Below are 21100 nucleotides of genomic sequence, written 5' to 3'. Positions count from 1 at the left end.
TATTTTTAGTGTGGGCAGGCAAGTGGCGGGGTGAGGGGGGGACACTCCACAGCGCCCACGTGTGGGAAGGGAGGCAAAAGTGAGACCTTGTGCAAGAAGTAGGGAGAATGATCGAGTGGATCAGGTACTGGGCAGGGACTCAGGAGACCTGGGCAAGTCACTGAACCTGCCCTGGGGCTCGCTCCCCCAGCTGGACAATGAGGCTAGCACAGGGCACGGCGAGGATAAACCCCACTAGCGACTCAGAGAGCGGCGTGACGAGAGCTGGAGATGGGGGCACTACAGAGTCAGGCAGGGGGCTGCATGGACTCTCAGAAGATTAGGGTTGGAAGAGACCTCAGGAGGTCATCTAGTCCAACCCCCTACTCAAAGCAGGAACAATCCGTAACTAAATCATCCCAGCCAGGGCTTTGTCAAGCCGGGCCTTAAAAGCCTCTAAGGATGGAGTGCCCCAGGGGTCACCGGGCTCTCCAAGACAGGTCCCCCTTTGCCTGAAGGGCACCACACAGAAGAGAGGGGAGAGAATCCAAGCGATTCCAGACCCCAGGCAGCCTTTGAATGGGCCTGACAGAAACCTGTTTTTCTTTTCCAAAGTGACCCAGACAAAGGCGCTGGCTCCGGCCGCAATGCCGAGTCCCGCCTGGTCAGCAGTTCCAGGCCAGACGCTGAATCCGAATGAAACTGCCGCCAGCAAACAGTGCTGGGGTTGGGGGTTGCTCGGGACAGGCCCCTCGGTGCCTGGGATCCCCGCCGCTCGCTGGGACAGCTCGGCAGTGCTGGGAAAGGGGGTGGAGGGGAAAGCGGCCAGGCCACGGTCCCACGCGGAAGGGAGTTATCGGGTGGTCGTCGCACTCACGCTGCCCGTTCTGCACCAGGCCGCCCCGGGGAAAGGCAGACAGGAGTCAGGCCCACGTCGGAGCCCTGTCACGCAGCAGGAGAAAAGCAGGCCTGTGTCCGGGGAAGGGATTTCTGAACAGCTCCCGGATGCAGCCAGGGCTCGGCGTCAGAGTTTCTGGATGAAGGTTTTCAGGTCCTGGGCTGGGATACAGCCGAGGGGGTCCCTGGCTTTGGGCAGTCGCGTCGCGGTTCCGCGCACAGCAGAGGTTAGAGAGCCAGGTCTCTGTGCTGGAGGCTTCAGGATTTGGTGCTGAGGTACCGCAGTCCTGTCTCGCTGCCACACGTTCCCCGATGCTGCGAGGCAGCCGATGTCAGCCGACTCCAGATGCTGCCGTCACACAAAGCTCCGTTTTAACGGGCTCCTCGCATCCATCGTGGAGCAGAACGGGGAAAGGGGCTAACAGTTGGGTGCTATTGTCAGACGTTTCGAAGTCTGCAAATACGTGGTGGGAAGATCAAAGGCCCCCTGGAGACAAGACGCTGTTTGATTCCCAAAACAAGTCGGGCGGCCAGGGGGAGGAAACGACTTAGCGAAGGAATCGGTCCTGAGCAGCTATGAGAAAGCCCTGCGTGTACCTCCATCATTAAATGCTCCCCACCCCAAAGGGTCTCACGTCTCCAGCCAATGAAATTCCAAGTTGGCAGATGTTCATCCTGGAGTATTTTACCAGCTGCCCGCATAAGGCAATCTGCCCCAAACACAGGGAGGTACCGTCCCACTCCACCTCCACCCAATCAGGTCAGCCGCTGGAGTGGGTTCTTCGGGCAGATTTCAGGGCAAGTACCTACCCTACAGCACCAGCGAAACGCAGCCGCCTGTGGGGCGGAGGGTGGCAGTCGAACCGAGGACGGAGCGGAGAGGGGCCAATGTGGTCCTGTGTCGAGCACAAAATGAACTCCAGGCCCCGGAGTGCTGCAAAACGACGCAGGAAAACCACGGCGTGCCCCATGTGCAACTGGGCACGTGCCCGCGGCCGCCTGGCTTACACGCCAAAGCTGTAAATACCTTCATGCGTGAACTAGGCATGTATTCTACATGTTGTTAACTATAGCGGAAGTTCGGGCCCCAACCGAGCGCAGGGCGGGGGTGGAAGAGGGTCTACACAGGCAGCAAGAGACAGCTCCTTCCAATGAGAGCTTATCATCTAAGCAGGCAAGACGGAAGGTGGGAAATAATCTTTCCTTTCTCCGTTGTACAGGCTGGAGAATGCAGGCTGAGATTAAACGACTTACCCATGGTCACCCAGGGAGTCGGTGGCAGAGGCAGGAACTGACCCCAGGTTTCCTGAGTACCAGCCAAGGGTCTTGACCCATACGATCATCCTTCCTCTTTACACAAATACCTTTCGGGAGCAGTCCAAGTCGAATTGAGTGGTCCCTGGGGTTTTACAGCTCGGATTGTTAAGAGGTCCCGGAGGGGAGATAAAAAAGGCTTGTCCTATTTCGGTTAGAGAGGAGCTGGGTGGGAGATGATTTATAGATAATGACTGGTTAACGAAGAAACCAGCCGCCACTTCTTTTCCTCCTGCCACAGCAAAGCAAGGAGCTCCTCCGCCCGACAGGCAGTAACTCTGAAAAGCTGTAAATTTGCTACCAGTCAATCTGCCGGAGGCAGCATGTAGCGAACCTGTGGAATTCGTCGCCACCGGCGCTCAGCAAAGCCAACAGTTGGGCGGGATTTGCACAGGGGGATTTACGGGCACCCACCAACCAACAGAGGCAGCTGTACAAAGCGAAGGAGTCGGGTCAAAAAACGTTCCGACAAATCGTCACGCTGCAGGGCAGAGGCTGCTCCCCGCTTGGGAAGGGAGGGGAGGCGCGCGGGGGGGCGCCGGGTCCGAAAGGAAGCGTTGTGCAACTGGTCAGCTGCACGGCCCCGGGGCAGAGGAGGGGCGACAGCTTCCCTTGAGACACCAGGCCCTGGGCACAAGAGCAGACTCGGGCGCTTTTGCTTGGGCAGCTCCTGCGTTGCTGTGATTTTCTGCCGCTGAAACCTCTTCTTCCTCCCCAACCCCCGAGGCTGCAGCGATCAGCTGTGCCCCCCCACCCCACCCCTCTGTCTCCCCAGGGACCAAGGGGGCGAATCTAGGAATCAAGCAGGGGATCCCTTCCATGGCAGGGGGCTGGATACACCTGCTCTCCCCCCGTAATGCCGCCGCACTCCACGGGCACAACTCATTTGGCCCCACCCAGGCCTCAGCTGAACTAATATTCCCCTGAAACTCGGCGGTTATTCTGCACGACTTGTGCCGGGTGAAGCGTCCAGATCGCCTGCCCCGGCTGGCTGCTTTAATCGCCACTTGCTGCCGTGTACGTGCCCTGCTAGGGAACATCAGGGCAGGCCCCGTCCCTCGGACCGTTTCCAGGGAGCCCATCGGCTGCGCCTGTCTAGCCTGCTGGTCAGCGGTGAAGGGGTTAAACTGTGTGCCGAAGGTGCAGTTCTCAGCCTGAACCCGGGGGGCGCCAGCAGCTGGGCCGGGGGTGGGGGGCAGCGATGCTCCCCGGCTCCCCACCCTTCCACACAGCTCAGAATCAAAGCCCCACAACTCCCCCTTCTGGGGACAGGCGTAGGGGGCTCTGGGATGCATCCCTGGGGGGGAGCAGCACACTTACGGGAGAGGGTCCAGAACCCTGAATGAGGAAGCGGATTGGCTCCCCAGCTGGGCATTGCAACACTCCCCCGGGCTCCCGCACACCCGGATCTGCAGCAGCCTTCTCGAGAGCGATCGCAGAGCAAGCCAGCCCCCGTCGCTGGGATCGCCCCACGCACCAGCCATCTGGCCGTGGTACATCTGGGGAGGCGAGCGAAGGTCCCCATCCACATCTGCAGTGCCGCAGGGGCCAAGCCAACAGCAATTCCAGGCGGTAGCGGGTCAGGGAGTCAAACAGCAGCGCTGGAGACGGTTGTATGGCTATTCTCTCCAATCGGGTAGGCAAACGCCATGCTTCAGGGAGGCCTCCGCCGGCGGCAGCGAACAGGAAGGAATTCCCCCCTACTTGGCATTGCACGGTAGGGGATACCGCAAAAGCAACATGCATCGGCCTCTCTTGGAGGAAAGATACCAGACCCGATGAGCCAATGCCCCAGTCAAGCAGGAGGAAAATCCTCTGGGTCAATAGTCTTGAGGCAACCAACCATGCCTCTGGCATGGGCTCCACAGTAGCAACTTGAGCAGCTACGGGATTTATTTCGCTCCATTCTATGGCAAGACCGGCAGAGCATCCAGGCAGAGTCGCCAGGCAGCGGTGGGTTTGCAGGGCTGGTGGCCGCTCAGAGCCATCGGTTTCTCATTAAGACAGTAGCGTTTAGTGGTGGAGAGCTGGGGGGAGGCGAGGGGGCTTCTCCTTCAGCTGTGGCCCCATTCACTGGCCAGACACCGTGGTTCTCACCAGGCCTGGAGCGGATCCATTCGCCTCCATTTGCCCTCCCACTCCACAACCAAAGAACAAACAGTGCGGGGAAATCTAAGCCAGTTTTCCTTCCCTGGACCGTCAGGGGCCATCTTCTCTGCCACCAGCTGGCTGGAGCCAGAGAAGAGCGTCCTGCCGGCGGGAGTTGAGAGGGCTATGGATGCAGCATGTTCAGCCCCGGGGAGGAGGCCTGCATGCCTACAGCCAAGGCCCTGGCCAGGCTCATCCAGCGTCCACCTTGGCCAGAGGGAGGTCACCATGATGCAAGGCCTCTGCAGGTATTTAAACCAGGGGCGATGCTGGAGAGCATCCGTGGAGGGCAATGCGGGGTGGGTGGCTGAACCATGGGAGAGAAGGGGGAAGAGGGAACGAGCCACTTTGGAGTGACAGTGCCTGGGACTGAGAGATGGAATTTCAAGGGTTTTGTCTTAAGAGGGGTGGGAGGGCAAAAAAACTGGGGGACTGTGGGGTGCCTGTCCCCAGTGGAAATAGGCAGAACTCAAAGCACATGGGAGAGATGCAAGCCAAGACAATGGACAGTCTGAGCAACAGAGTCAGGATGCTCCATGGGCCAGAGGGAAGGCAGCGCTGTGGGCCGCTCACACCGGATCCAGGGACCACCCTGAGCTGAGCGCATCGGATTGCAGAGACTCAGAGATTCCCAGGAGGGATCACGGTCAGGTAGTCAAACCCCCGGCCCAGCACAGGCTGTGGGGAGGGAGGGAACCAGTGACTTCTTAAGCAGGCAGAATTTGAAGGGAGGCTTCTACCATATAACAGCTGGGAGGCAGCCACGGAAATTGGCTTATTTGGGTTGTTTCCCCTTTGGGGACCCCGGTAACGTTCGCCCACATGAATCACCCTGGGGAATTTGATAGGGATCAACATCCAGGCCTGTCGTGGGAGGATGGGGACCCAAAACAGCTGCCCTCTCCCCGCTCCTCCCAACCCCCCTCAAATAATGCTATCGTTGTACTCAGCAGAGGGAGGGGTCTTCCTCCCAGGGGACCAGCCCATTCCAAATGGACACGCCCCCCCCAGGCTGACGGAGCCAGGCAGTGCTACCTTGACATTGGAGTGGACCGCCGACTCCGGGGGGTAGACGATGAAATGTCGGAGGGTGAAGCCGAACCCCCCCTGCGAGCTCTTCCGCAGCAGCACTGTCTTCGGCCCCACCCAGGGGAAGGGCTCCTCCAGGGGGGCGTTGTCATTCGGAGAGGTCCCATCTCTCCGTCCCAGCGGCGGCTGTCGGGGGGCAAGAAGAAAGCCGTTAAGGGAGATCTCCAGTTGGATTACTGTGTTCTTCCCTCCTAGCCCCCCATGTCAGCCCCATGAAAGGACGGACGGCCTGGTGGTTACGGCACTGGGTTGGCACTCGGGGCACCAGCCTGCTGGGTGACCTGGGTTAATTCATTTCATCTCTGTCTGCAGCGCCTGGCACTGCGGGGCCCCGATCGCAGCTGGGCCTCTGGGGGCTAATTCATTATTGTGATGCATTGTTGGCGTCACGGTAACACCAATCCAAGATCAGGGCCTTGTTGTGCCAGGCTGTGACACGGGCGCTATCCAGGTGTCGGGCAAAAAGACTGGCCCTGGCCCAGGAAACCCGTCTACATTTCCCACCCTGAACTGCTCCTGGGCACAGTCAAAAAGTTTCCATGTCCCAAGAGAAATTCCTATCCGTACATTCGTTTATTCCCCTTCCCACACAGGAATAGCTACACTGGCATAAGGAACCTGATCAACAACTGAGGCTGGGGTCTACCCTGGGAACGAGACCGGTATCACTGAAGTGACCCGACTGGCAGGAGCTGCGCTGGAGAAGGCTCTCGCACCGGCTGCCGGGAGCGTGTGTGAAGCTGGAGGGAGACGAGGCCAGTGCACGGACGGTGGGGGAGAGAGCGAGACAAGTGCTGCGTGGCTGGCTGGACCGAGGGGCAATCGAGGCAGGGGCTTTGAACTGGATCCCGGAGCGAATGGGGAGCCGGCGGGGTGGCGTGAGGAGGGGGATGCGGCTGGGGAAGGCCAAAGGCAGTGTGCTGGAGCCCGGGGAGGCCGTGGGGAGGGGAACTGCTAGGACAGGGGCAGCATGAAAAAAACGTCCCCTTCCAATTACACCCCTGGTGAGAACCAGAGCATGGGGGAAGCTGGGAATGGTGCAGGGGGCGGGCATCACTGTGGGCACTGGCACTCAACTCTTCCTGGTGCAGATCCCACGTCCCAGGGCCTGGGGCTCAACAACCTCCCGTTCCTCCTTCCCTTCCTGCAGGCAGCCGTCCGACTCCGTCTCCTCCTTGCCACCCCCCCACAATAAAGGCTGCTATCGCCTCACAGCAGCGGGCACATTCTGACCGACGCCCAGATCGGACAATCGGCGGCTCCCAGCTGGTGGCTGCCGAATTTTCAGCTGAGTCACCAGACACGCAGGGAAACGCTCTATGGGTTGGACGTCTGGGCCACTGAAAAAGCCAAGCGCACCCTGGTTGCCTGTGGCAGACCGAACAAGACGCCAAGGGAGAAATGGGGGGGGGGGGAAATCTACCAAATCTGATGGCACCGTCTCCCCAGCAGGGTGTGGGAAGCAGACTTGCCACAGCCCGGCTGGAGCTGCCCCGTTCAATCAGCCAACCAAAGGAATGCCGAGAGGCAGCACAGGGTGTAATCTGCAGAGCCTGGGGCTCCCTGCCAGCCGCCCCGCCTTCCCGCTCCCCGGGCTCTGCAACACGACACGCTGTACTTTAGAGACACGCTTCACCTTTGGGCCCCTGCTTGGACCCAGGCTCTTTTGGTTCCATGGGGCCTCGCCGCACGTCACGTGGCTCCACAAGATTACAGGGCAGACCCGTCCCTGCGGCGATTGTGGCTGTTGGCCAACGGATCCCTCCTACGGGGAAGGCCTCTTCCCAACCCTCCCGTCCCCACAAAGCTGCTCCAACGACAGGCCCGATCCTGCAACCCTTCCTCCTGCCCCATTTGTGGGACTTGACGGGGAGCTCTGCAGGACTGGACTAAACCAACACTCCAAGCCCATTTCCAACGGCGGGAAATACGACAGGCCACTGAAATCGCCCGCCTGCATGCGCCAACAAACAAACAGCCGCTTCAGGGCCTCGTAAGTGTCCTGAGGCTGCCAGGGTGTCAATTCATAACTCCTCCGGCCACTCAAAACCATGGACTCAGCAAAGACTCTGGTTTTCTGGCTCATCACATCACCAGGTAACACGCCCTGCTGTCTGCTAACACATAACTGACCACTCCATTTTAAGGGGTGTCCTACAGCATGTGCGTGAACCCCACATACTCAATCAGTCCTACCTTACATGTAGCTTGGAGGCTCTGGTTACCTTCTCCAGACCTGAGGAAGAGCTCCGTGTCCCTCGAAAGCTTGCCCCTTCCCCCAACAGAAGTTGGTCCAATAAAAGATATTAGCTCCCCCACCCTGCCTCTATAATGAATAATAGACTCTGTCCTAGCACTTTTCATCAGCAGATCTCAAAGCGCTTCACAAAGGAGGTCAGTAGCATGAACCCCATTTCGCAGTTAGGGGAAACCGAGGCACAGAGAAAGTGGGGACAACAGCACTGCCCTGCCTCCCTGGGGCGTTGTGAGGATAAATCCATTACAGGTTGTGAAGGGCTCGGCGATCCGGTGAGGAGAACCGGGTGTCGTGCTTGGCGGGGCTTGCGAGACAGATAAATGTGGTGATAACTCCACTCCCGCCACGTTTCCCCTTTTCCAGCTGCGAGATGATTTTATTGCTCTTCCCCTGCCCCCTAAGAGAGACACGCACAAAACAAAGAGGTGGGATCCAATTAGCCAAAGCCCCCTAAGTGATTTAGGAGCCTCTCTCCCATTGACTTTCAATGGGAAAGCTTGTGGCTTGTCTACCGAGGGAAATCGACCAGCCAAGCTACTCTGGAATAACATCCCACGTGGACGCACTTATTCTGGAACAGCTGTAGTGTTTTCAGCTCGCGCCCTACCTGATTCCAGAATCACTTTCCTGCCCAGACAAGTCGCAGGCTCCTAAGTCCCTTTGGAAAATGAGACTTCAGCTGCTTAGTCACTTGGGTGCTTTTTAAAAGTTTACTCCTGGGGCCCAACTCTGCACGCTGGGCCCGATTCTCCACTGGCCTGTGTAGCCTAGTGAGTAGAGCACTGGACTGAGATTCAGAAGTCTTGGGCTCTAGTCCTGGCTATGCCACCGGCCAGTCACAACAACAGCCTATGCCTCAGTTTCCCCATCTGTAAAACAGGGATGAGGATTCTGCCTTCCTTCGGCCAGTGTTACGGAAGAGCTAGGCAGTATTGTTTTCATTGTTAAACCTACGCAAAGTGGGTGCAAATTTGCCCTGTTGTGAATGGCTGCAAAGAGGCAGGCCGGTGGGGACTCGGGGTTGTTAGACCCGGCTGACAGGCTCAAGCTCCGTCGCAGGAAATGTGGCAGCAAAATGGGATTGGGGCCGAACAGCAGAAGGGGTGAAACATTCTGGAGGGTGGAGGTGAAAAACCGACAGGAGGAAAAGGGGAAGATTTGTAATGACTGGAACAGAGGTCGGCAGCTGGGAGGGGGTGGACTGGAAGGAGATCAGAATCGCGGTTCAAGAGGAAGGCTGGCCTGGTGGATACAGCTGGGACTCAGGATATCTGGGCTCAGCTCCGGTGCCTGGATCAAACTCCCTTTATCACTTCGGACAATTCTAGTCACCGCGTCGTGCCTCAGTTTCCCCACCTGTAAATGGGGGGAGGGGTGATCACGTAGCTTCCTTGCAGGGGAGAGGCGAGCCTGAATACACAGGATGTTTTAAAGGACCAGGGGAGCCTCAGCCAAAGGCAGAACAGAAGAGCACAGTATTATCATAGAATACGACTTGGCAATTCCATAGCCGGAGGGACATCTCGGGCCGCTCCAGCTCACAATAGCAGAGGCCGGCACTCCCAGCCCTGCTCTCGACGCTGAGGGAATCGCATGTCGCCTCCTTGGTTTGAAGCTGTTTAATCTGGGACATTTGCAGACCAGACCAGACCAGAATCCTGTGCCCATGAGAATGGATCTGAGCTAGTCTCATGCCTTCACCCCGGCTTTGCCTGCACGGAGGATTCACTCACTTGTGGCCAGCGTGAACCCAAGTGCAGAAAGGCAAAGCCGCACGCAGCTGAGCCGGGCTCCAAGCAGGAGGAAGCTACGCTGGGTGCAAATTGTGCCTTAGTGTCTGGCTTTATTGTGTGCTGTCTGCCTCGGCACGGCTGGACTGCCCCGTCCCCTCAGGTGGTCGCTCTGAGCCAGAGAGCCCCATCAGGCAGGGATGCAGATTTTAATCGCGCTGAGCCAGCCGCCTCCTGCCCCCCAGGGGACTCCCAGTCCCGACCGAGATCCAAGCAATCTATCCAGGGCATAAAGCGCTTTCCACGCTCTCCCTTTCCAGACGAGCGCGTCACGCTCCGCTGCGGCCGCAACCCTTATCGGGCATTCACAACACGGAGCCTTTCTTCGGCTCGGGCCGGCTTGGGAGATTAAGCCCCCCGATAACTCTCTGAATAGCCCCCAGTGCCAGCCACCCGCTGTGGGCACCCTCCAAGCCCGCGCTGCGCCGGCACAGCGAGCCGAGATGGGCCACGGCGAGCCAAGCCACGTGACAAACAGCTGGATACCGACCGGTCCCTCTGTGTAGAGCCTGGTGGGGTTGATTGTGCCAGGAGGCAGAGGGGGGTCTGGGATGGGGCACAAGGAACGTGGGACACTCGACCACACATCATGCAGACCTAACCCAGCTGCGCTCCGGGGCTGTAACACCCAGGGTCAGCGCTCGGAAGGGAAAAAAACAGCCCCGGAGCGGCAGCAAACCCAGATTCCTCCCGGGCTCGCTCTTGTCACAACAGCACCAAAAATGCAGGAAGCAGGAGACAGGAGGGGTTATCGGAGGGCAGGGCTGCTGGGGAAAGCATCAAGGGCACCCTCTCTGTTCCAGCCGGCGGGGAGCGTTTGACTGGTGTGAAACAGACAGACAGAAAGTGGCCAGGGGAAGAAAAAGAGAAAGGCCAGGAAGGGAAACGGGGCAAGGGGAAAAAAGAAGCAGAGATTAAAGGAGAAGGATGTGGGAGGCACCAGCAGGTTGCTGATCAAGGCCACATCTAGAGACACCCTCCCCTCCTGCCCCCCTCAGCCAAAAGCGCCTCCCAGGCATCCTTCTCCGCTGGCGTGTCCAACCAGTCGGAAAAGCCGAATATCTGATCAGGCCGCATCTGTGCGCTAAAAAGCTCCCGCTGCTGGATAAGCCGAGACAAATCCCCCCCACAGGACACCCCTGAAACAAAGCATCATCAGACAGGGCCCAAAGGGACCCCCATCTCGCCCCCACAGCCCCCCAGAACACACGGCTACTCTGCCGACGATAACCTGGGGGGGGGAATGCAAATGCTCCAATCAGGCCGGCGCAGGTGGCGCCCTAGAGAAGATGGGCCTGATGCTGCCAGGGGGGTGGGAGCAATGCGTGGAGGGCAGAAGCCTATTTAATAAAGTGACTGCGTGCGAGCACCTGGCACTGCCCGAGTCTCCCCAAGGCAGATAGGCGGAAGAAAGAGACACTCAGTCGTGACGAGTCCAGAGGGGGCTGGCTCGGCCCCTCTGTTCAGCGCTCTGCTCCTTTCAGACCATCCCAGCAGCCAGAGGCTCTTCGGGGAAGGGAGTGCCCCGCCTGTGGGGCCCCAACCTCGATCTGGGTCCCTACGTCCTACAGGGGTACAAATGCCCAGGATGTTTCTCTGGGGGGCGGGGAGGGCTGGTAAGTCTGCACAGAGATCTCAGCTGTGCATGCCCAATCCTCGCTCAAATGACTGGGAATTGAGCATCCAAATCCCCTAGGTGGCTTTGACAATCTCAGCCTTCGGTTCCATTCCCAGCTCCGTGCCTCGGTTTCCCCATCTGTAACACGGGAAGAGGCATCGATACTCCATCACAGAGAGACGGGGTAGTGAGGCTTGATTCACTAGCGTGTGGGAACCTCTGGGATCTTCCAGTGGACAATGCCAGAGGCACACAAGTAGGATTCATTCCACTCCCATCGCTCCAGGGGATGCCCAGTTGCCTGGAACTTCGCTCCACAAACCAATACTGCGGGACCCGGCAGGAGCCCGTTTCGGGAACCCCGGGTAGTTACAGCCAGCGCAGAGGCAGGCTCTGCTTTACCTATATAGACACCTCAGGCCGCCAGCAGCCCCAGCCTGGCTGCACATCGCCACCACATACAAACAGGCCTGGGCCAAACGGCCGGAGGCAGAAGCCGGCGCGGGGGGAGGATCAGTGGGGTCCTTTCCGAGCCCTTCTTCCTCCCCCACTTGGGGCTTCGTTAATATTCCCAGCGCTCCGGCCTGAGCGGCAGCTGAATGAAATCGCCTCTCGAGGCGGGAGGGCATGGGAGAGCGAACCGGCAATGGGCCGAGGGTGTTAAAATTCAGGCGCTGTCCTCCCACAGCCTCGTTACTTGATGTGTGAAAGAAAGAGCGAGCAGGGGGGAATGGGAGCGGGGGGGGGGTGCAGCAAAGAGGAGGGGGTACAAAACCCCTTTGTCTCTCCCCATGCTGCTGGACAATACAGTCAGGCTGTAGAAAGGCTCGTCCTGTCCCGCATGTGGGAACACGCTGCCCTTAGCTCCCAAGTGCCCGGCCTCCTACCCAGGAACGGTTCCCCTGCCTTGGGCCCGGTGCCAGCTTTGCACACACCACGGCCGTGGCGTCCTGTCCCGGCGCTGGCCGGGGGGGCCGCTCGAGCTCTCTTGGGGTCGCGATTTGCAGAGTGGGAAGATCTTCTCCTTCCACAACCAATCCAGAGGAGCTAAGGCAGAAAGGCTCAGGCCTGGCCCCGGGCTCCGAGCCTGTCCTGCTAGAGAAGCTGTCTGCTTCCAGCCACTGGCCGCCCTGACCAACCCGCCATTCTGAAACAGGAGTGTGACGAACTGGGCCTGTTCTCACGGTGGTCTGTGAATGCTGACAGGGGAGTGTTCTGGGATAGTCTGCATTGCAGGATGGGATCTGCCCGAGGGCGCATACCTGAGTGTGTAACATGAGAACCCAGGAAGGGGTTGAAGGGGAGGCGACTCCTTAGCCCGGGAAACTGAACAAAGGCTGTGGGAGGGGTCGCTGAAAGCAGAGTGCTGGAAGCAGGCAGGGAGAGAGGGCTGGGGGGCATAGATGGCTCTGACCTCCCAAGGGGGGCTGGGCTTGGATGCCCGGGGACCCCAAGATGGACCTAACTGAGGGGGTCCCTGTTGTCTGTGCCTGCAAGACCTGTCTTGGAATGTGTTCCTGTCATCCAAATAAACCTTCTGCTTTACTGGCTGGCTGAGAGTCATGGTGAATCGCAGGAAGCCGGGGGTGCAGGGCCCTGAGTCCCCCAATACTCCGTGACAACTGGTGGCAGCGGTGGGATCTACTGCACCCCGTGGACGGCGCTTCCTCGGCGCTTCCTGCAGTAAGTGACGGGGGAGCAGTAAAACGAAGGGGGATTGACGGGGACCAGGCGTGCTGAAGAGTGAGAGAGAGACGGTTATTACCCCTGGGAGTGTGTGACCAGCGAGAAGGACTTTTGCAGTAACAGGGTCCCCCGAGGGGATCGCAGCGAGTGGTCCCAGGGGCGGAGGAGTCTGCAGCTCGACCCTGGCAGAGAGGCGGTGACCTCGAGAAGGGCTGGCACACTAGGGGTCCCCCTGGGAACTGTGGGGAGCTGTGAGCACACAGGCCGGTGAGTGGGCAGCAGGAAGATGTATGCCAAGCGGCTTAAGAGCGACCTGGTGGAGCTGTGCAAGCAGAGGCGGCTGCGCATTGGGAGGCTCACCAAAGAACAGCTCATTGCCCAGCTGGAGGCGGAAGATCGCGCGAATGAACTGATCCCTGTGTCTCAGGGAAGCAGCCTGGCAAATGCAGCGCAGGCACCAGGGTCTGTCCCAGCTGGGAGTGGTCAGCCGGCTGCTGAGGGCTTCCCGAGACCCCTCCTTCCTATGCCTAGGGGAAGGGTGGGGAGGAGCCCAGCAAATACCGAGGGCGCCGTGACCCCCCCGGCCAGCAGGGGATCCCCCCGGCGAAGCCCGCCGGCCAGCAGAGGATCCTCCCGGCGACGTTCGGCATCCGGGGAGCGGAATTGGCTGGAATGGGAGAAAGAGCTAAAACTGAGAGAGCTGGAGGATCGTGAACAACAGAGACAGCATGAACGGGAGGAGAAAGAGAGACAGCATCAGCGTGAACGGGAGGAGAAAGAGAGACAGCGTCAGCATGAACGGGAGGAGAAAGAGAGACAGCGTCAGCGTGAACGGGAGGAGAAAGAGAGACAGCATCAGCGTGAAGAGAGACAGAGACAGCATGAACGGGAGGAGAATGAGAGACAGCGTCAGCATGACCTGGAACTGGCGAGATTGAAGGGCAGCGAACCCCCGGCTGCGGTGAGTGAGGGGGGACCCAGGACTGCACGGAGCTTTGATAAGTGCATCATGGCCCCATACAAGGAGGGGGAGGACATGGATGACTTCCTGGAGGCCTTTGAGACGGCCTGCGAGCTGCACCGTGTGGACCCCGCGGACAGACTCCGGGTCCTTACCCCCTTACTGGACCCCAAATCCGTGGCATTGTACCGCCAACTGGGAGAGGCAGAGAAAGGGGACTACGAACTATTCAAAAGGGCCCTGCTACGAGAGTTTGGGCTGACTCCTGAGATGTACCGGGAAAGGTTCCGGAGTCAGGATAAAACCCCTGAGATCTCATATCTGCAACTAGCCGCCCGCATGGAGAGATACGCCAGCAAGTGGGCTGGTGGGGCCCAGACGAAGGAGGACCTGATTAAACTGCTGGTACTGGAGCAACTGTATGACCGGTGCCCATCCGACCTGAGGCTGTGGTTGGTGGACAGAAAGCCAGAGAACCCGCGACACGCCGGGCAGCTGGCTGATGAGTTTGTAAAGAGCCGGTCAGGAGATAAAAGGGAGGAGTCCCAAAGGAACAGTCCCACCACAACGCAGAGAGAGAGTCACCATGGGACCTCCCCATGGGAAAATACAGAAAAAACCCATCAGAGGGGAGCATCCGGCATCAGGACCATCCGACCTACTCAAGGGGACCCATGGGACATGGGCTGCTACCACTGTGGCCAAAAGGGCCACATACGGGCCCAGTGCCCTAGGCTCAGGGACAGACTGAGCAGACCGAACCCACAGAGGGTTAACTGGGTAGAGACCCAGCCCGGCGAAAGGCAGCATTCCCAGGGAAGAGGGGCTGGCAGAGTACCACCTGCTAAGGAGGGAGGAGAGCTCCAGGCCAGCTCCTCTAGGGGGCTGGATGCTCCAGACTCAGGGTTTTTGGTTTATATGGTAGGCGCGGGGCTGTCCCTCCGGAGAGAGTACCTTGTTCCCCTGGAGGTGGATGGGAGGAAGGTCAGTGGATACTGGGATACGGGCGCAGAGGTGACGCTGGCCCGGCCCGAGGTGGTGGCCCCAGATCAGGTGGTGCCCAACACCTACCTGACCCTGACGGGGGTGGGCGGAACACCAGTCAAAGTACCCGTGGCAAGGGTACACCTGAAGTGGGGGGCCAAGGAGGGCCCCAAGGATGTGGGGGTACACCCGTATTTGCCCACTGAGGTATTGATGGGGGGGGACCTGGAGAACTGGCCAAGCAACCCCCAAAAGGCACTGGTTGTGACCCGCAGTCAGAGCCGGCGAGGGGCACTGCGCCCTGGCCTTGGGGGGGGTGCCTTGCCTGAGGCGCAGGACCCTAACCTGGTGGGGAGGGAACGCCCAGGGACACGGCTCAGGGAGGCTGCAGCTTCAGGCCCAGCGGGCGAGGAAGAGCAGGTGGCCATCCCTGTCCCAGCTGCTGAGTTCCAGGCCGAGTTACAGAGAGACCCCTCCTTGCGGAAGATAAGGGACCTAGCCGACCTCAATGCGGTACAGACCATGGGACGAGGTGGCCGGAAAAGGTTCCTGTGGGAGAAGGGGTTCCTGTACCGAGAATGGGCTCCCCCAGGGGAAATGGAGTCAGGGGGGATCAGGAGGCAGCTGGTGGTACCCCAGAAGTATCGCCGCCAGCTGCTGTGCCGGGCCCATGATATTCCCCTCTCAGGGCACCAGGGAACCTGGCGTACCCAGCAGAGGCTGCTACGGAGCTTTTACTGGCCTGGGGTCTTTGTTACTGTCCGACAGTACTGCGGATCCTGTGACCCCTGTCAGAGGGGGAGGAAGGCCTGGGACAAGGGGAAAACAGCTTTAGGACCCTTGCCCAGCATAAAGGATCCTTTCCAGAGGGTGGCCAAGGTTAAAAGGGCGGCTCTAAACCAAGAGAGCCCAAAGCACAGACCTCCAGACTGGAGCACTGGGAGAAGACCACAGCCCAGTTGGAACCCCAGAGGTATGGGGGTGGGAAAAGGGCACAGGCCGCATAAACCTTCCCACATGCGAACTGCGAGTGCCATCAAGCACCCCGACCTAAGGGGGGGCGTGAAACTGAAGGGGCCTGGTGTAATTCCCACCAAGGAACTGGAGGGATGCGGGGGCATCCATGGGAACGGGGGTAGGTTCGAACTTCCCCGGGTCACTGGCTAAAGTGACCCTGCTCAGTTCGGTCTCGAAGGGGGGAGAGATGTGACGAACTGGGCCTGTTCTCACGGTGGTCTGTGAATGCTGACAGGGGAGTGTTCTGGGATAGTCTGCATTGCAGGATGGGATCTGCCCGAGGGCGCATACCTGAGTGTGTAACATGAGAACCCAGGAAGGGGTTGAAGGGGAGGCGACTCCTTAGCCCGGGAAACTGAACAAAGGCTGTGGGAGGGGTCGCTGAAAGCAGAGTGCTGGAAGCAGGCAGGGAGAGAGGGCTGGGGGGCATAGATGGCTCTGACCTCCCAAGGGGGGCTGGGCTTGGATGCCCGGGGACCCCAAGATGGACCTAACTGAGGGGGTCCCTGTTGTCTGTGCCTGCAAGACCTGTCTTGGAATGTGTTCCTGTCATCCAAATAAACCTTCTGCTTTACTGGCTGGCTGAGAGTCATGGTGAATCGCAGGAAGCCGGGGGTGCAGGGCCCTGAGTCCCCCAATACTCCGTGACAAGGAGTGATCGCAGGTGCCCAGCCCGTCGCTTAATGCTCCCCAGGCCGGCGTTATCGTGGACAACAGTTAACCCGCTTCCCTCCCTCCTGCCTGCTGTTAACGATGATAATCCCTCGCTCTCACGCAGCGCTGTTCTCCAGGAGATCTCTGAGATCATCCTCCCTATTTTACAGATGGGGAAACTGAGGCACGGCAAGGGGCAGGGAATTGCCCCAAGGCCCCCCAGCAAACCAGCGGCAGAGCCGGGGATAGACCCAGGTTTCCCGAGTCCCTATCCAGCGCCCTAACCATTCGTTCACACGGCCATGGATCCTGCAGACAAGCCAAGATGGGAAGCAGTCCTGATCTCTATCCTCCAAAGCCGCTCCCACTCCAACTCCGAAGAGCAAAACTAAAGATGCCCAGCCTGACCTACTCACCTGCGTCTTTCCCGAGCGACGATGACAGGCTGCCTGTTGGCAATGAAAACCCGCAGCAGGTTAGGGTGACCAGACGTCCTGATTTCATAGGGACAGTCCCAGTTTTGGGGTCTTTTTCTTATATAGGCTCCTATTACCCCCCGTCCCCTCTCCCGATTTTTCACACTTGCTGTCTGGTCACCCTACAGCAGGTTAAGTTGGCCCCCCCACCCAGAAACTGCAGGGCGGGGGGAGCATGCCTAGGATTATTATTAGTTATTTGTAGTGTGGCAGAGCCTAGGAGGTCTAGTCCTGAAACAGGTCCCCGTGGCGCTAGGTGCTGTACAAACAAGGAACAAACGGCCCCTGCCCCCAAGAGCTCAGAGCCTAGCTCCAGAGCAGGAGAGAGAGCTCGCCGCAAGGCATCCCGCTGCCTTCACTCCAGCAGAACCTGCCCCACGGTACAAGGAATTCCCTGCAGCCCGTTGGGAAGCCCTGCTCCCTACGCACTGACATGCAATGACCCACTCCAATTCCAACCAAGCTGCCGTCTTGGTTTCAGGACACCCTGGCCGTTCTGGGACTAGGCATCCCAGCAGCCCTGGAATAAACCAAATCTCTGGTTTTCGGGTCAGATGCTTACGAAAGGCCCGAAAGCCTGAGATCAGCCACTCGACGGCTCTCCCAGGATCCAAGCGAGAGTCCAGGAGCGACTGGGCCACGCTGGGTTTGAGATGCAGCTCGAGGCTAAACAAAGGAAGCCCTGATTCTCCGACGGTGAAAGGCACCAGGGGAGCAAACACAATTGCGCTAATGGCCGTGAAAGGCCTAATCCCCCCGACGTAGCCTTCTCCAGCCATCCTCCAGCTGCAGCCCGCAGCGCTCACGGGGAGAGTCGCTGATTGGATGTGGGCAGAGCCCCCAGGGCAGGCGTCGAGTGCTGGGTCCCCAGGGGAGATTTGAACATGGCAGCCCCCAGGTGATTGCTAGCCAGCTGTCCCACCCCACTCAGGAGCCTCGGCAGGGACAGAAGGGGTCTGATTCTCTGCTGCCTTGTGCGCTGAGCTGGGCAAAGGGGATAAAAAACACCTCTCATCCAGGTCGTGTTTTGCACCCACATTGCAAAGGCGCAAGGACTAAGAGAGGAGAATTCGGCTGCCGGGGATCCATACCCAGCTTTCTCTCTGCCACCGCCCTGTTAACCAGAGAGAGAACCCGCACAACCAGCCCCAGGCCACTCATCCTTCCCCCGACGTCTGCCAGTCCCTGGAACGGCCTCTCAGCGTGGGGCTCCAGGCAAAGCGGGGGAGCGCTGGCCCCGCTGGGAAGGGCGCGGGTGGATCCTCGCCACTTTGGACCAGGAGCGTCCTGTCTCAGCTCCTTTCCCCATCTGTGGTCTCCATTGTCTCGGTTGCCTGCTCGCTGGATTATTTTTAAGCTGACAGCTGAATGTGCCCTTGTGATTCTAACCAGTACAGACAAGCCTCGGAAAGAGAGCCCGAGAGAGGGAGCAGCACATGTGCTACCTAGACATTAACCTGCAGCCACGACTCCCTCGCCCGCAGCGTCCGCCCCAGACACACCAGCCGACCCATCGCAGGGACGTCGGCAGGGCTCCCACACGGCCAGTCCGGGGCACTTGGTTTAATTCCACACCTGCCCGTGGTAACAGCTCCTGCCCTTGTCTCTCACCCCCGTCATCTTCCATTCACGCCCCCTCACCACCACCCCCCAGCCACCAGATGCCGAGAGGAGGGAGGCTGCGGGAGTTCCTTGCTGACAGACCAGACAGCAGCCGGCCAGGGACCAAGGGGCCCCATAGCATGAGCTCCTTTGCCCCTCACAACCAACGGGGCACCCCCAACATGGGCAATTCCTTCCTGCCAGCCTGCCCTTTCTGGGCCGTTCCCCTTAGCCCATCTTTCCAGCTGGGTCTCTTGCTGCTTGCCGTCCTGGGCACAGCCTTCAGACCACAGGTCAATTATATCCGGAGTCAGTTATACTAGGGCTGACTGGCCCCATGTGCCTAGACGGAGCCAAAGGGCTGATTCTGCAGCCCTTACTCACAGTGAGTAATACTTACTCAAACAAGTAGGCCCACTGACTTGAATACAGCTACAGCCGTAAGTGCTTCTCAGCATCAGGGCTGCAACATCATAGCCATAAAGGATTAGGAGATGGTGCCCATTGGCCAATGGATCTCAGCCATTCCCACTGCACAGCCCCCCAGATCACAGCAGAACCGAGTTTCACAGCGCTCTGCTCATCTAGCCGTTGAAAAACAGGAAGGTGGTTGCGACCCCCTGAAACATTCTGTGACCTTCCTTGGGGGCCATGCCCCCCCATCCATGGGCGAGACCCAGGCTGATGCTCTGTAAACCATAGGCTCAAACTCAGGGCCTCCTCCGGCCCTCGACCCCTTTCCCTGGAGGAGGAAGGGGGAGGCGTCTCTAAAAACGGATCACGTTTGGGGGAGACAGGTGGTTTCAAACAGAGTTGGACTCAGCCCATCGAACGCACGTCCGTTTCTCAGTAAACTGAACGCTCGCACGTCCTTCGACACAGTTCGCCCCGGCGCTGGGTTCGGCTCGTCAGTGAGCACACGGGGCAGGCTGCCTTTCCAGAGAGGGACGGCGTCCATTCCCCCCCTGCTCCGTCACAGAGTTGTAGCTAGAGGGCTGATGTTTCTAGACACGTAGCCCAGCCCCATGGCCGGTGAGAGACACAGGCAGGAGCGAATGCCAGGCCCAGGGAAGAACATAACCTGCCGCTGGACAAAGCTATATCTGCCCCGCCAAGCCCATTCCCAACTGGATGCTGGGAGCAGGGCCGGCTCTCGCTCCCGGCTGTAGCGTCGCGTGAGTTTGCCAGTGTGCAGCTGTGGCCTGGGAGGAGCGGACACGGCTGGAGCAGCAGAACCCCTGGGCTGGGGCATTGTGTGGCACATGCCCGGTGTGTTCCCGCTGCTGGCCTTGCAATCTCTATCGGCTGAACCTACTGCGGGCTCCATTTCCTCTCGCTCTTCAGTCCCTCCCCCTCGCTGCAGATTGACAGAAAGAACCAGAGGACAAAACGCTCAGGAGGCCGTTGGGGCTGGTAAGGGCCTGGACTGGAACCTCGGCATCCTGACTCTGCCCCGACCAGCTGTATGGCCTTGGGCAAGTCCCTTATCCGTGCCCTGGTTTCGCCCCTCATCTGCGTAGCCTGTAAACGCTCTGGGGCAGGGACTGTCTCTCTGTATACGTTTGTCCAGCACACAGCACCGTGAGACCCACCCGTGGCTGGGGTCTCTAGGTGCTCTTGCGATAAATAACTAAACTAACTCACATCCCACCCTGAGCATCAGGAAAGGCCGAGTTCAATCCCTGATCTGGCACCCTTCCCCTGGCTCCTTCCTTCCCTTGCCCTGGGGGAAGCCAATTCCTCCCCCCCCACTTTTTTTATTTTAACTGAGGACAGAAGCGTCCCAAGGTGCTGTGACTGGCTGGGGCCCACTCCCTAACGCTGCGCCGCTGAAATTCACCATGAGATGCGCAGATCTGCTGGCGATGGGAGTCACCCACAAAGGGCGATGAAAGAAGCCCCACAGATTGATGCCTGACTCCCCAAAGGGCGGCGGGGGAGAGGGCGATTCCTTCCTGTGGGCACGTCCCTCGCACCAGCCTCTTTCAGTGTTACACAGGTCTCCATTTTGCTCTGAACGTAACAGCAGCAACTCAAACGTCTTACGGCCCCTGTTCTAGGAGGCTCCCAGCACATAACTAATTCAAAGCCCATGTGACGCTGGTAAATATTATCTGCATTTTACAGATGGAGAAACTGAGGCATGGAGGAGGCGAGTGATTTGCCCAGGGTCACGTAGCAGCAAGTCTGGACATCCCCAGCCCCCTGCACTAAATCACTCAACAAGGCTGCCCCAATGTTATGTATAAACAACCCACATGAAAACTAATCACAGTAACGATTTGTGCAAGCCGGTCATCTCGACGCTGGGCACAACGCCATCACTGACTCACTCACTACCGGGCAAGCAGATCCCTGGGCTGACAAACACAGAGAAACCTTAACCCCCTCCCTTTATGTTCCTCACCCTGCGGTCATTCATTCGCCTCTCTCGTTCTGTCTGCTTTGCATTTTGTCCCCCATTGTGAGTCAACTCGACAGGAGGGACGGATACACAACCATCCAAGCACACACACAGTGAACTTACAAACAGCCTCTTAGCACTGGTCTGGGCACGCACTAGGCGCTCCGGCAACAGCTTAGGAGAGCAGGAAGCAACGGATCACTAAGGAGACGCAGGTGGAACCC

At 59.0% G+C, this 21100-nt stretch overlaps 1 protein-coding gene across 6 annotated transcripts in view; it reads right to left on the bottom strand.

Annotated features, from left to right (window-relative positions):
• ARHGAP23 (Rho GTPase activating protein 23) overlaps window positions 1-21100 on the bottom strand; it is a 129164-nt gene that overhangs the window by 51145 nt on the left and 56919 nt on the right. For all 6 annotated transcript variants that reach the window (XM_054014375.1, XM_054014374.1, XM_054014372.1 and 3 more), the window contains exon 2: window positions 5374-5553. In XM_054014375.1, the coding sequence (XP_053870350.1) occupies window positions 5374-5553 (180 nt within the window). The remainder of the gene's footprint in view (window positions 1-5373; window positions 5554-21100) is intronic.

This window comes from Malaclemys terrapin, chromosome 25, assembly GCF_027887155.1.
Source record: "Malaclemys terrapin pileata isolate rMalTer1 chromosome 25, rMalTer1.hap1, whole genome shotgun sequence".
Taxonomy (NCBI): Eukaryota; Metazoa; Chordata; order Testudines; family Emydidae; genus Malaclemys; species Malaclemys terrapin.
The sequence above is the reverse complement of the archived record's forward strand: the minus strand, read 5'-3'. Positions and strand labels throughout refer to the sequence as shown.